Genomic DNA, 15,652 nt, shown 5'->3' with positions numbered 1-15,652 from the left:
TATTGCAGGAAATTTAATTGTTTATAAAGTCTGATCTTGTGGTAAAAACAAAAGTAATTTTATTTTTTAAAAAGTGCTGGTAACACAAATTCTTTGACAAAAGTAAGTTCCATTATTAGCAAATTTAAATAAATGATTAGATTGATACGAAGGAACATTTTCAAAGAACATATTTGTTTGTTCTCAGAGAAATATGCAGTCTGCCCAACAGCTTGAGAATTGTGTTGAGAATTGGATCCATGGTTGAGCCACATCTGTATTCCCACTATGAGCTGATAGGATATAAAGAGCTAATGTTTTAGGCATTTTTTTCTGACTATGAGACACAATGCTCTTAGAATCCTCCTTCCAGATATTTCAAAAGTGCCGTGATTGAGGCTCGCTATGGGTGTGTTAAATGCCCCATCCTTACATCCAGTGTTAATGCATCGCACAATAGCGCATAGATCTAACAGTAAACCCAAAGAGTGCATACCCTGACCAGATTGGCCTAATGAGATAGAGATTGGTTTTGGCCATGGAGAAGTCCACGGTGTGGAGATGCCTGAGGTAATTTTTTAATTGTATTTATTTAGATATATACAAACCATTGAAAAGCCAGGAGTTTTGTGTCTTGTCTCCTATCCAGGAGTCTTGTGTCTTTCCTAGTGCACACATGCGGTCATTTGAAGGCTGGCATTATAGAATCCAGATAACTAATTACCTGATTTTCAATCACAAATGTTATTTATATTAAAAAGTCAGGTAACTAATTATCTTAATTTTGCTATTTGCACCAGCTGCAATTTGACTGTACATAAAACTGGGGGCACAAATTCAGAGTCTATTTTAGAAAATGTGGCTCTTTAAATTATTTTATTTGAGAGGTCCTTCCTGAATAGCAGATCCACCAAACTCTTACTCATTCAAGAAGTTTAAACTCCTGCATTGAAGCTGGTAGAACTTCTCCTATATGTAAGGACTACTCAAATGAGTAAGGGTTTGCAGACTCAAGCACTTATTCACAAATTTAACTTAATGGTACATATTCATTGCAGTAGTTACTTAAAAATAATAATAGTTCTTGTCAGTAATACTCAATCCATTGAATTTTAGAGTTTGTTAAATGCTTTTATGAAGACAATATAATTGTAGTAACATCTTGTACATGGATCCTTTTCTCTGATGTTTATACATTTTCTGTAGAACATCTTTTTGTGCAATGAAAGTTTTGGAAAAAGAGAACAGTTTATTTGAAAGGGACAATGTTTTCTTGATAATTGCTGCAGGTTCTTAAGAATTCAGATTTGTTAAGGATTGAGGTTTTTATATACAGCATACTAAGAAATATAAAACAATGTTGTATTGGAAGTATCAGAATGTATGTGTCCTTCCCATATAAAACAAAAGTGTTTTGCTACATGGGGGAAAAGGGGACCTATTTTAAGCTCTTTGTGCCTTAGGTAGTCCACTAAAAAGTCTCTGTGAGTGCTGCAATGCAGCACAGCACATTGTCTAAGACAAGCGAATATATGTTTTAGTTTCCACATAAAGTTTCTTTCAAGCTTACAATAACAAGCTGCTGTGTGATAAAAGGTGATCAAACAGAGAATCACTTTTTAATACAAAATAATAGTTTTCTTACAAATATTGCAAGATGTTATTTTTCCTGTTTCTTGTATCTCACAGTGACAGAGGTTATTATGTGTGCTGTTTATATTGTGAGAGATTAACAAACCTGGATAAGTGGCAATAAAAACATTCTAGATTTGTATTTATTTTATACTTCTCTGTGATCACTGTTTGGACAAAGATGGATTAAGGCTTAACGATGCCCAGATCCATGGAAACACCAAGGCCGTCACAGAAGTCAGGTCCTCCCCATCTAGGAGGAAGACTCTTCTTCCCAGCCCAGCCCCCTTCATTCCTGTCCTGACAAACTTTCTTGTCTATCTTATACTTCTTACTGCTTGTTCTTCCTACCAAGTCAGGTAGAGAAGCCCACCTCTCCATCCAAAGGAGGCTGCCCTAATCAGCCCCTTCTTTAGGGTGCTGGTATGTCATCATGTCTCCTTCTGAGGAGGCCCTAGCAAGTGAAAATCCAGTTCATCAATAAATTCCACTTTCCATTTCGAAATGGAGATTATAAAATACTCAATTAACCATCCTTCAGACTTATCCCACTGTGTTTTGTTTGTACGTTACAGTAAAGCTAATCAGTAGTAATACAACTAAGATCAAGAACCCAGACTGTGTTAGTCTAATTTAACAACTCCAAAACATAAATTTTAAAAATAAAAAAATAAAAATTTAATTTTAAATTAATTAATTAATTAATGGAGATATCCCATCTCCTAGAACTGGAAGGGACCTTCAAAAGGTCAAAGAGTCCAGCCCCCTGCCTTCACTAGCAGGACCAAGTACTGATTTTGCCCCAGATCCCTAAGTGGCCCCCCCTCAAGGATTGAACTTACAACCCTGGGTTTAACAGGCCAATACTCAAACCACTGAGCCATCCCTCCCCCATAAAGTGGGTCAAGTTGCAGTTTAAATTCCTGAGTCTATATTCAGTGGTCACTGTATATATTCAATGGATGCATAGAGCAAGACTCCATGTCATTGATACATCTCTGTGTTTGTGTGTTTCCACCTCTTTGAAGAACCATCATGTTTATTTTTTTGTAGAAGAGGTGAAGGATAGATTACAATGTAGACAGCATATAGTTTGAGAGATGTCAAATCAATTATATATTTGGATACCAAATAAACAGAGTTATAATAAGATTTTACTTTAAAATGACTGTTGAATTAATTTGCTAATAAAATGAATTACGTTTTGGAGACACTGTTACATATACACTTAATTTAAATGTTTTTACTTTGTAAATATAGTACGTTTACCCCTAAAATGCAAGGCAGACGGATGGGGACTTCAGGGAGAACCATCACAAAAAGCACAAGTGTGAGTGGAGAGATGTACAAACTGGAACATAATGATGGGAGTCAATCAGACACTGCTGTCGGGACAGTTGGAACAGGTGGGAAGAAAAGACGATCCAGCCTCAGTGCCAAAGTGGTTGCCATAGTATCTCGAAGGAGCAGAAGCACATCCCAACTTAGCCAAACAGGTGAGTGACATATACTCAAATTGAAAACAGGTCCCTTTAAATATTTCAGCTTGTACTTTACCCATGGCATATGGACTAATCATATGTGTATGTCAGAATGTAGTCCACTAAGAAAAATCTCTTTCCATCTCAGAAAGAGTTTTTGAGTCATTTAATTTTGTCTGATTTCTAAACTTGGCAAAGAATCCATACAGTGATGTTTTAAAAATATGTATTATAAATCTCTTCTGTCCTGATGAATGAATGTGTTTATCTCTCAGAAGCCTTGATTACATGTAGCAAGGAAATGCAAAGAGACATATGTGGGTATCAAGAGTTTATGGGTTAGACATGAATGACATACTGCATGTACAAAATCTTTTTTGACAGAACAATTCAGTACAAATACAAGACTTGTAACCTGTAGCATATAAAGGTCAGTTATATAACAGGCATAATTTTAAGGTGTAGGTGTAGCACCTACAGTATCAACATGTTTAATATTATTTTTAAGAGATTACATCTCATTTCTCAATTAAGAGAAAACCTAGTGTTTTCTATTTAAAAACAACACTGGCAAAATGGGGTCAGTGAATTCAGATAAATTAGAGTGCAGCATGATGCTTCATTATGCGCTTTAGGGGTTCCAATTCTTTATTGCTACTTCAGAAATCTTAAAAGCCTTGTATCTGTGTGGCCTGAAGGGGAAACAGCTCATACAGAAAGAAGCAAAAGGAAGAAATGTTTTAAAGTCCCCCAGTCCTGCTCCTGCTGAACTCACTGAGTTTTGCTATTGACTTCAGTAGGAATAGGATCAAGCCCTTAATGTCCTGTGTTGCTTAAAAAAAGGAAAGCTTCAGAATAGCCCAGCACTCAGGCGTACTGTAGTGTTTCTATCACACAGTTAGGATAATCCCAAAGTGAAGGTAAGTATCAATATTGTGTATTTGTATTATCAAGTCTCTGCTTTTCCTTGTTTTTCTTTTTCTCTTTTGTGAGCAGTAGAAGCTAGTTTGTTTTTATTGAGATTTCAGGCAGTTTCAATTAAAAATGTATCTATTCATCTACTTCTAGTCTTGTGTTTTTAAACTGAACATGCATGCTAAATTATGCATTTGAGTCAAATGATAGTTGTAATAGGATCATTTGAAGTCCAGAATTAGAAGTTATGTTAATAGTATGTTGTGCTGCTCAGAAATGCAATAGGGTTATTACCATTCAGTCTCATTAATCTAAGTAGCAAACAGATTGTTACTTAAAATAAACCATATTAGTTCAGATCAATCCAAATCAGCTACTGTAATTTAAAATTTAAAAGTGGTCTGGCAGTATTCAAAGTGTCTGTGCTGATATATTCCCCCTTTATTAAGAACGACATATTTTAATTTTATTTATAATTATTATTTTATTTAAAGTTTATATAATTTGGTTTGAAGCTGCATTCCTTCTGGACTTCAACCCCCAATGAAACAGGAACTAACATACTGCATTAGACCTGTGATCCACTTACTGGTCTGGTACTCTGTCTTGGGCAGCGGCTGGAACAAGCTGCTTCAGAGAAGGGTACAGGAAACTCCCCAGAAAGCAGAGGTGGAGTAATTTGTCTGCCATGAAGGTCTTGCCCTGCTCCCTAATAATTATAGAGATTGGCTTAAACTCTGAACTCTGAAGTTTTATATCACTTCCCATAGGGTTTATTTTTGTCTGTTTAGGATTTTTTAACACATTAATTACTTGTAACTCTAGATATTTTTGTTATCCATAAAGTATACAATAACTCTTTGAATCTTGTTCAAATCAAGTTCAAATTTCAAATCAATTGGAGTTTTAGGTGTGTCGGGAATATAGCATCAGGCTGTTAATTTGTAAAGTTTTAAAAAGATAATATTAAATTCAGCCTGAGACTCATGTTATACTATAATTCTCTACAGTACACAATGTCTTCCATTGCAGTGGAGACCATTGCAGTGACTTTTGCTAGCAAAAATATGGTTGTGTAGTACTTTCAGCCCTAAAACAGTGTTTAATGTGATTCTTAGTTTCCCTTATTGTAAACTTAGCTAGTTCTACTGTAAGGTAAAATCTAAGCAAATTCTGTTTATTACCTGTGATTTCTCAAAATATTCCCAACAATACAGAAACTCAGTATCAGAATAAAAAGTAAGTCATTCCAAAAGGACAGGAATTAAATATTGACCTAGTAGACAGAATTGCTGACATTCCTTTGAAAAAATTCAATAGTGGAGTTCCAGGTTTCCTGAATGTGAAAGGACAGTGAAGAATAATGTCTAAATGTATACAGTGCAATAATGTAAAAATCCCAAAGGTCCTTGTTTGGGCACATATTTTAGGCCTATACAGAAATATAACTTTATGTGCTTTCAGTAAAATATATGTCAGAAACCACTGAGTTGAATTAATTGTATTTTATTGGATTAATTTAGGCACCTAGGTATAAAGCCTGATGTTCTCTTTCCAAGGAAAACCCATAGTAGGGGACTAAGTATTCAAACCCTGCGTCCTAACTCACAGAATTGTTGTCACATTTTCTCTCCAGGAAAAGGGGTTTGAGGCCACACACAGAGGATGGTGGAAGCAGGGATTTCAGTAAACAAACCCTGAGGAGCTTGAGTGAACTGGGTGGCACCACTGCAGCTCTCAGTGCATTTGCAAGGAGAACTAGCCATTCTGTGTTGGTCCCTAAATTATTTCTTACCTTGATAGTCCACCCAACCCTAGGCTCAAGTATAAGATATGCTGTTCTAATGCCTAAGTACGTGTATATATTAAGACTATATAGTTCTTTATCTATCTATAGCACTATATATCCATCCTATACTTATGTATTTTGAGTGACATCATTTAAATAAATGTAGGGTCATACAATATATAAAAAAAATTACTACTTGTCTACAGGAAATAGGGTAATTCAGGCCAAATAAAGAAATCCACAAAGCATCCTTAATTTATTTTCGCACCTGTTATATTTTAATAACTCATTATTGGCTTCTCTATTTAAAATTAAAATGTATATGTTGCTGATTAAGTAATGTAAACTAGACCCTTTACAATACATGTATAAATATTTATCTGTTACTAATATTTGAAAATCAGCTTCAATAGATAGACTTTTTCACAAAAAGTTGTAAATTTACATCACTATTAATATTGTGCTGCCCTCTAAAAAAAAGTCAGATATGCGTTTATGCTGTAGATCTGTAATCAGCCAATTGATAAATGCACATTTATTAAATTAAATAAATGTAAAGATTTATTAGTAGCTTTGAATAGCCTCGCCTGTGCCACTCAGGTCAGTTTAATAGAATGGTTGTGCTATTTACCAGAGAATATGCAATCTGAAGAAACTACTCATGACTTGCATATAAATTTGTTTCTAACCCCATGCCTTCAGGCACTGCCCCCACAGCTCCCAGTGGCCACAGTTCTCAGCCAATAGGAGCTGCAGAGCCGGGGCTCGGGGCGGGGGCAGCGCGCGGAGACCCCTGGCATCCCCTGCACCTAGGAGCTGGACATGCTGGATGCTTCCAGGAGCCGCATGGAGTCAGGGCAGGTAGGGAGCTTGCCTTGGCCCCGCTGCGCCGCCGACTGGACTTTTAGCAGCCTATTAAAATCTCCATGATTGCTTACAATAGTCACTGGGAGATCGATGCCGATTCCGGTAGATTCCCGGCCAATCTGGGAGGGTTGCCAACCCTAGCTCTATCTTTTAAAGCACTCACAATCATTACACAGCCATCTTGCCACTATCTCTGCTCCACTTTCCCTATACTTGAGGTATTGTCAAGCTGTATTTCCATGATGCTGGGCATCTGTCAGACTAGATCACATGTTTTTGTATCAAATGTTATTCTGGGCCAAATTGGCAGGGTGTTTGCCTTCCTCACAGCATCACGGAGGCCCAATTTTAGGTTAAAAGGAGTGTGAATAGGAATTTGTAATGTTAAGAAATAATGTTGAAATGATTGGTTCATCATTACTTGTATACAGTGTCCACTGAGGACATTGGCTGAAAGGGCTGGTGCCCAGAGAAAAATATAAAAGATCTTGGATGTAGCTGATAGACCTTTCAGTAGGGAGAAGGGGAGACCTTAAGTCTTTGCAGACTGAGGTATCCTTCAGAGATACCCTCATTCCCCATCATAGAGAGAGGGAAGAGAGGATCTTGAGGTAGGCTAAATCCTAGGAGATTTTTTTGAATTTGGTTGTGGAGGGAGAGGAGGGTCAGATACCACTTCCCACTATAGTTAAAGCTGTATCCTGCTCTTTAAAATCAGTCTCCTTATCTATGTTTTATTTGCCTAATTTTCAATATTTGAAATGTGTCAAAGTGTCAAAGATCTTGAGGCAAACACTTTATACTGCAGTAATTTCTAGCATCCTGTTTAAACGTGTATAGATTATGTATGGATATGTGTGTGCCTAATACCTAATCCAATCCCTTTAAGGTCAGTATAACTCTTATTGACTTCATTGAGAGTTGGAGCAGGCCCATAAAGAATACACCGTGCTGTGATGGTGATGGAATAAAGTTTCTACTGGTTTGAACTGGCAATAGCTATGTTACTCATAAGTGACACATCCAATAAAACCTTTTAATGAGTCCAACCATGGCACATATTTCACACAAAAAACTATTTCAGAAATGTTTTAGAGGTTTATTTAAACTTATAGGGTGATCTTCACCCCCTGTAAAGGGCCAATATTGGGCCTATACACCCTTTGTTCCTATTTTCACCCATGAATATGTTGTGAAAATTGTGTAATGCAGAAAAAATGCCATTCTTTGTGCTACTCCATAATCCATGAGAGGCAAAGCTATGTTCATTGTGGAAGAATCGGGATGATGTGTTACAGCTGCATGCTTGCTGGTCAAGAACAAGAAATGGAAGAAATTAAATTGAATGGTTTATATAATGTAGCATATATTCTCCTCCATTCCTGCCAAACAGGTTCATGAGGAGAACAATAAAATTCAAGTTTTTTTTTAAAGGCCAGTTTCTGAGTGCCTTTCGATTAGAATGCCTAAGTAGAGATTTGTCTCCTAGGAGTCTGATTTGTCTGAGGTGCTGAGCAGCCGCACCTCCAAACGTAAGAATCACGGCAGTACATGGCAGGGAATCATGAGGAGTTATTTCGTCATAAGAACCAAAGTTATCTATTGTCCCTGTTTCGGTTTGCAAAGTTGCCCTCTGGAAATAAATCAGACTTTATTTGAAAAGGAATCTTCCATCCTCCAGATGTGGAGGATGTACTGTGGGATGGAGCTGTAGTCCTGAATTTTCTGAAGACAAAAGCTTTGAAAATCTTTGTATACATGTTTTTTTTGACAAAAATGAAGACACTGCTACAGAAAGACTCTGTAGACCTGAATATACACAGGATAGCTTTAAGATACTGGCATGAAACAAACATAGGTAAGGTATACGTGTGTGCTCAGTCAAACCTGAGACTGTTCTGCAATTGAGAATTATTTCCATCAAGAAGTCACTATCAAATGTGAGCAAAAAGACTTGAGTAAGCTTGAGGGAATATCTACATTAGAACTGCAGGTGTGCAGCCTGTGTAGGTGTACTACTCTAGCTGTGCTCTAGCTAGCTAAAAATGGCACCATGGATGTCACAGCACGGGCTTCAGCACTGGCTGCACAAGCTAGTACGTACGCAGAGGGGAGACAGGCAGTCTCACGCAGCCTGTGCTGAAGCCTGCACTGCAACGCCCTTGCTGCTGTTTTTAGCAAGCTAGATAGAGTACAACTAGCATGGGTATGTCTACACATGCTGCAAATCACACTCGCAGTTGTACGTCTACACTATGGTTAGACATAAGGGGCTGTTTAATTGTGTAGACATTCAGATGGAGCCTGGGCTGTAGGATTCTGCAACATGGGAGAGTCCCAGAGCTCAGGCTGCAGCCTGAGTCCAATTATCTACACTGCAATTAAACAGCCTCGCAAGCCTGAGCCCCATAACCCCAAACTAGCTGGCACGGGCCAGCCGTGGGTGTCTAATTGCAGTGTGGACTAGAGAATCATATGATCTAGTTCTCCCCCATAAGCTTTTAGTCTTCCCCACCACATAGCATGAGTAGAACCTTCCTATAGTCACCCGAAGTGTTTCCCTTAATTAAGGGATAAAGAGAATTCCCATACATCCTCAGGAATTCAGCTTTGATATCCAACATGTCAGTTTCAGAGGACAATCCAACAGTCCACTCCTAATAATATTGCACTATCCAGTTTAGCAAGCTATGTCAGTGGTCATTTTCCATGCATGCTCACAGAAGCTGATGTGAAATTCCTGCGGCATCTGTCTGATCTGCAAGCAAGACTGATTTCTGAGAATAATGCTGAGACCCATGGATACAGATGTCATTCTCTGGTTACTTTGTTGAATGACTGAAGTTGGGTAAAATTTAGAAAAGGCAAACCTATTCAGTAAATACGTGTGCATGGGCTATAATCATCCATTGGTGCAAAGACAATAGCATACCCAGTCATTAACTGACTGCAAGTGGGCATTATTCTTCAGTGGTAAAAATAAGAGTGGTTGGGACACTTGAAAGGTAAATAAGCAGAGGACAGCAGTCTTCCAAACCTAGAGCCACATATTTTCACAACAGACACTGAAAAAGATGATGCCAGTACTTCATTTTCACGGTCCTCATGCCAGCCTGAGTGTAAATTACACCTGCAAAGAACATTCCAGGCAGAAAAGAAGGTCTATGGATAATGTTCCACCTGTCTTGGCAGCTGTACTGTGGCATACCAAGAGACGGCTTGCCAGACAAGATATTACTGGGACAAATTTTAGGCTTTAATATTTTGGAAACAAAATATTATTTAATAAAGAATTTTGTCTAGTAAAACTCTAAAATTCTTCTCACATTCCATCAGTGCCAGAGTCCCATTTAACTGTCAAACACACAAATAGCCTTGTGCTATTACCATGTGTGATGTGATAGGCATACGATGTGTGCCTATCACATCGACCAATACTGTCCCGCTGTTGCTTTGTACTCCCTTGTCAGTCTGTATCCATCTATTCTCTCCTCTTGTAATTAGGTCGTAAGCCCCTTGAGGGCAGGCACTGTCTTTTGTTCTGTGTTTGTACAGTGCCTAGCACAATAGGGTCCTGGTCAATAAATAAGAGTTCAAAACTGAAAGTGAAAAAGATTTCCCTACCCAATTTAAATTACAGAAGAGATCTAGGCAGGCAGCTGTAATTATCCAAACTGGAATTTTGCAAGAAAAAAGTGGATATTTTTTAATATTCCCTCCTTTGCTAAGACTGCTGTTGCATCTTCGGTGATTACAAGTGACTCGAGAAACTCTGACAGCAAAGGGACACCATAACCTTTCCACTACTCCACCACACCAAACTCCCTACCTCTCTACTAGGATGTCAATTCAGTAATGACTCAAAGGGAAGAGTGCTATCTCCTTAACAGCATCCTGGCCTTTCCTTGACCAGTTCTCAACCAAGTACTGAACAGGCTCAACCTGCTTAGCAGAGGAATACATAAAACCCACAACTTCCCTCTATTTTACGGGCCGTTATTTTGCTATCGTTAATTTTTTGTAATTGTTTTAGTTTTGAATGGCTTTGTTTCTTAACTCCTCCCTTTGTATATTTCTGGGCTGCTGTATTAAAGGACAGTTCATTAAAAATGTCAAATTGTCAAGCTGTATCAGGAATATTTGGTGGCCCCGGCAGTGAGATAGTTAATTTTCTTTTGTTCTACAGTTTGACAAGACACGGCATCATGTCTGTGTTTTTATAACATTTCTAATATTTTTGTTCTCTTTCACGGTCATCTTTTATTTGGCCAGATTTGTTACTGTAACACCTTGTCTGTTTTGATAGTAAAGTAGATTTGGGGAGGCTTCCAAGAAACAGAGTTACAAACTATAAAACAACCCTCCTGGACGAGCATTTCCTTACAGTTCACTTGTGGTTAATGTTACCGTATGCCATAGAAGAGCAATTCCAAAGTACTTGTTTGCGTTGTCTGCTCACCGCTGCAGGAAAGCCTGTTTAATACTAGTGTATATCCTCCTCTACCCCTAGTGTAACTCCATTTCTGCCATAAAACTTCCATATATACTTTCATTATCTTGTGTACTTGTGGAATAATTCATGGTAACCTGGGGAGTAGTATCTCTTTCCTCAACATTTCCACTCTCAGCCAACATTTAGCTCACTTTAATATTGCCCTAGCAGGAGCCTGCTTCCTCTGGTTATTGTTAATTTTCACAGACTTAGCCCTTTCAGGCTATTTCAGATAACTGAAGCAAATCTCTGAAGCTATTTACACTATCCCACAAAAGAAAGTATAGAGAATGAGGAAAGGGCATGACATCAATGTGGGTTTTCCTTTTCAACCAAACTGAAAAAAAAATGCTTCTAGAATACCAGCAATGGATGCTGATGGTGCCTTGGGAGAGCTGTCCAGAATGGGGCTCTAAACCTGACAACTAAATAGTAAAGAATATTTTGTTGAGAGGAACAAAACCTTCATTCAGATGTTGCTTTAACTCAAATAAATGCATGGAGGAAAAAACCACCACCATAAGCTAAAGAATGATATTAAAAGAAAAGGAAAAGAAGGGAAGGTAACACAAATTCAACACATCACCAGCTTATTTCTGTGAGATGAACACTTTGTTCTTGCGATGATTCTTAGTTCTTTGAAACTAATGACTGAATGTAAGCATGTTCTTTTTCATTTGCTGTTGCCATCTAGCTGAGGAATTCAGTACCGTTAATAGAAACATAATTCAGTCTGAGTTACTCATCTTCTGAAAGATTTCCTAATAAGGGTTAGTATTTTCAAACAAAGTCCAGCCTGCTCTGTTGAATTAGTGTTACATATGGTTCTTTTCCTTTTTCCTGAACTATAAATTTTGAGTTTGATGATGTTTTGCACTTGGTTGAATCAACGTGAAGTACTGATTTGCGGTGGTATTTATTAGCACTTTTTTCCCCCTGGATTTTTTTTTTACACAGATTCCTGCAGAAAGTGAACCCCAGTCATTATATTTTTCGTTATTACCAAACTATAATTCATTTGTTTTAAAATTCATGCAAGTTTAATGTCAGAAAATTAAATTATTATGAAACAGTACGCCATCCTTTTATCAGTGAGTTTGCATGCATGTGAAACAGCATTATAATTAAAAATATTTAAAATGTATTTGTTTAAGGAAGGAAGGACTTTGTTCCTGTTCTGTTTCTATTTTGTTATCAAACAGTGAAAATTAAATCACTGTAAAATAGTTCTCATTCATTTATGAAATATAGTAAAAAGTGATCTTACTAGTAACGTTTGCTGTATTTTCATTCAGTTTTATTTAACCAGGACTATAATTTGCTTTATCATCTGACCAGTGAGCTCCTTTCATACTTTGGTCCCACATTCTATACAGTGTAAATATAAAAAGATGTACTGAGGTAATATCAAAGTTGTGACACAAATTGGCAGGAGATAGAATAATGACTAATTTCTGTCAATGGAGAAAAGGTTAGTACCATCTTTCGGTCAGGATTTTTTGACACAGATGGGTAACAGTGTGTCATCCTTAAGCTTGAATGTCATTGCTTGTCACATCCTTTGCACCTGAGCCCGCCCCAAATGCGTGGCTTTCTGAGACACTGAAATGTCTCAGAAGCTAGCTCTGCCTGCAATCACCAAAAGAAAAAGCACTGCAGTTCTGTGTCACAGAGTCGAATGGCTGCCTGGGGAAGAGAAAACGCATCCAGATAAACTCGCTGTTTCCCATGGCTATAAGCATCTGTCTATAGTTGGGAACATGTCCATCTCTCCACATGAAGCAGAGACCCTGCAGAATACCATGAAGCAGTCCAGCTGGAATAACTGCCCTGCACAGACTAACCAATGCAACTCCCAGTTAGATAAAATGGGGCTTGCATTGGTATGACTTACTCCAGTAAGTTACCAATATAAGTTGCACCTGTGTAAGACCCATTCTGTGCCAGTGCAGTGGTTTTTTGCACTTAAACCCAGGCCCGGATTTACACCTTACACCTAGGCACAGCATCCCTCCCTGCTATCCCCCCGCCTACAGCTGACCTTCATGTTTTCCATAAAAAAAATGAAACTTTTAACACACTTTTAACTTTTAGGCACCCCAGACACATGCCAATGGTGCCTAATTGGAAATCTGGCCCTGTTTAAACCACCAATACAATTATACTGGTGCAAATTTGTCTAGTTTATATAAGCCCTTAGTAGTGAGACAAACTAGCTGTGTGACCAACTTTTTAGAAGTTTCACGTGGTATCAAGAGAGATCTTCTTTCCTCTGCTACCTGCCTGGCTTCCCACGTAGGGTTCCCTTCATACGTTGGAGGAATTCTGAGTTGCATAGTTAAGGCAGTTTTGAAACAATCCTTGTGCCAGTGGAGCAGTGCAGAAGTGACTTAACCAGGCCACAAGGACCTAAATCTTTAGAAAAAGTCCTGACCCACCTGCCTACACCCTTCCTCAGCAAATGTATCCCAAAGTTTTATAAAACAAAACAGTTTTGATCATAAGCAACTTTTGAGATCATGCCAATACATTGTGGTATTTCTTACAAACCACTTATAGTATTTTATGAGTAGTCTTTTCATGCTGCTGGAGAATATTCAAATTGCAGTAATTTATTGATTCTTTTGATGAATTGTAACTAGCATAATACTGTAACTATAAAGAAGTAGAAGCAGCGAAGAGTCCTGTGGCACCTTATAGACTAACAGACATATTGGAGCATGAGTTTTTGTGGGTGCATGTAGTGGAAATAAAGAAGTAATAACTTAGACTAGTGAAGAATGATCAAAAACATGAGTGGATTGGAACATAGATATAATTATGGACGTCATATCTCTGGAGCTGTTCGGCCATGGGATTATTTATCTCTGGATGTTTCAGAAAATACAACTGACAAATTTTCACCCTCCTTAAAAAAGTTGCAAATGAGAGCCAGAGAGAGAGAGAGAGAGATTGGCTTCAAAAGAATCATATCTCTGACATTAGCTACATTACGAAGGGTTTGCCAGTATAGCCGTACCAGCATAATTATCCTGGCAAACCCTCCTAGTGTAGATGTAACTTACCAAAAGGTGTTTTTTTGCTTGTTTGTTACTGGTAGCTTATACCAATCCTTTGAGCAAAATAAGCTATACTGGCAAAAAGGACTTTTTTACTGTTATACCTGCGTCTACACTATAGCATTATAGCTATGTCACATGCCTAGCAGAGCTCAGCCAGTGTACATTTTAAGCATAGCCTGGGTCTCCGATGTAAAATTGGTATCTGTTTCTGTGAAAATAGACAGAAGTGCATTTTACTGAATAGAATTAGATATTTATGATGCAGAAGCTGTAGATATTTTAATCTCTCATTTAGTTCTGTTGCAGCTATGAATCTGAAGAGAGCTGTGAAGAAATCTTTGATACTATTCTCTGTTTTGGCCAGAAATAGTTCCAAAATCCCAACAAAAAGCTCCATGACCACCTGAGACAATGTAACACAGTAATGCAAAGAAAAAAGCAGTAGACTTCTTTTCAATTATGGGGTGATAGCACCTGCTACTTTCGTTGCTGCTAATGATGATGTCAATTTTCATTAAATTCTGAAATGCAGAGAATTTACAAGAGGCAGACTGGAGGTACTATGAATTTTCAAATCATGCAGTGTAGAGAGGGAACCAATAAGGGCAAAAAGAGAGCAGTGCTGTGGAGGGGGAAAGCAGCTATGCAGTAGCATCTTCTCACCAGCTGCTGTGTGGGAGCTCAGCATGTGACTGGACAAGAGGCTGGGGAACAGCTACTCTGCACAGTATGTTTCCCTCTCTGAACACACTAAGGTACAGTGCAAAAAAGTAAACTCAGTAACTCCCTTCTCCATGGTTTTTACACATCTTGAAGAGGGAGTGGGAGTTCATTTGGCAGAGACGTAGATAATGGCAACACTGAAAAAATACGGTTGTGTGGTGAAAAGGCTGGAGAGGAGTAAGGACAGGCTGAGATCTACAAGAACTGGCCTTGTTCCCACATACCTCAGTCTGCCACTGTAACTGCTAACCGTGGCCACTGACCATGATGTGCTGGCCTTGTGACCAAGAGGGAGAACTGCTGTAGAGCAGCAATCAAATAAAAACAGTGTGACAGTGAGATTTGGTGCTTCTTTTTGGTGCAGTTTTACGTGTAGTGGAGAGCTTACTGCCCAAAGTCAGCTACTGTGATTTAGAGGGGATGTAAATCAAATTAATAAAAAGTAATAACGATAATAATAAGCAGTAACACAGGAGGGGGCCAAATAACCGCCTCTGATGTTAAGAAAAAAGCCAGTGGCTTTGAAGAGAATTTCTCTCCTGCCACCACCACCAAAGTGATCTGAGTATGGAACCCCTGCAGATTTGACCCCACCTTCCAAAACCCTGGATCCTGAGGGGATTTCCTAGAGGCCAGTTTCATCCTCATATTAACTTGCTGAACATTTTACTATAATGTGACAATCTGTTTAGATTTTCAGGCTGCAATGGTA

At 38.3% G+C, this 15,652-nt stretch overlaps 1 protein-coding gene across 1 annotated transcript in view; it reads left to right on the top strand.

Annotated features, from left to right (window-relative positions):
- Nucleotides 1-15,652, top strand: part of RIMS1 (regulating synaptic membrane exocytosis 1) — a gene marked incomplete in the record, with an annotated part of 487,692 nt that overhangs the window by 429,054 nt on the left and 42,986 nt on the right. The window contains 1 exon segment of the mRNA XM_034766209.1: nucleotides 2,872-3,107. Within this exon segment, the coding sequence (XP_034622100.1) occupies nucleotides 2,872-3,107 (236 nt within the window).

The sequence above is a fragment of the Trachemys scripta genome, chromosome 3 (genome assembly GCF_013100865.1).
Source record: "Trachemys scripta elegans isolate TJP31775 chromosome 3, CAS_Tse_1.0, whole genome shotgun sequence".
In the NCBI taxonomy this organism is placed as follows: Eukaryota; Metazoa; Chordata; order Testudines; family Emydidae; genus Trachemys; species Trachemys scripta.
This window is presented reverse-complemented; position numbering and strand designations above follow the sequence as displayed.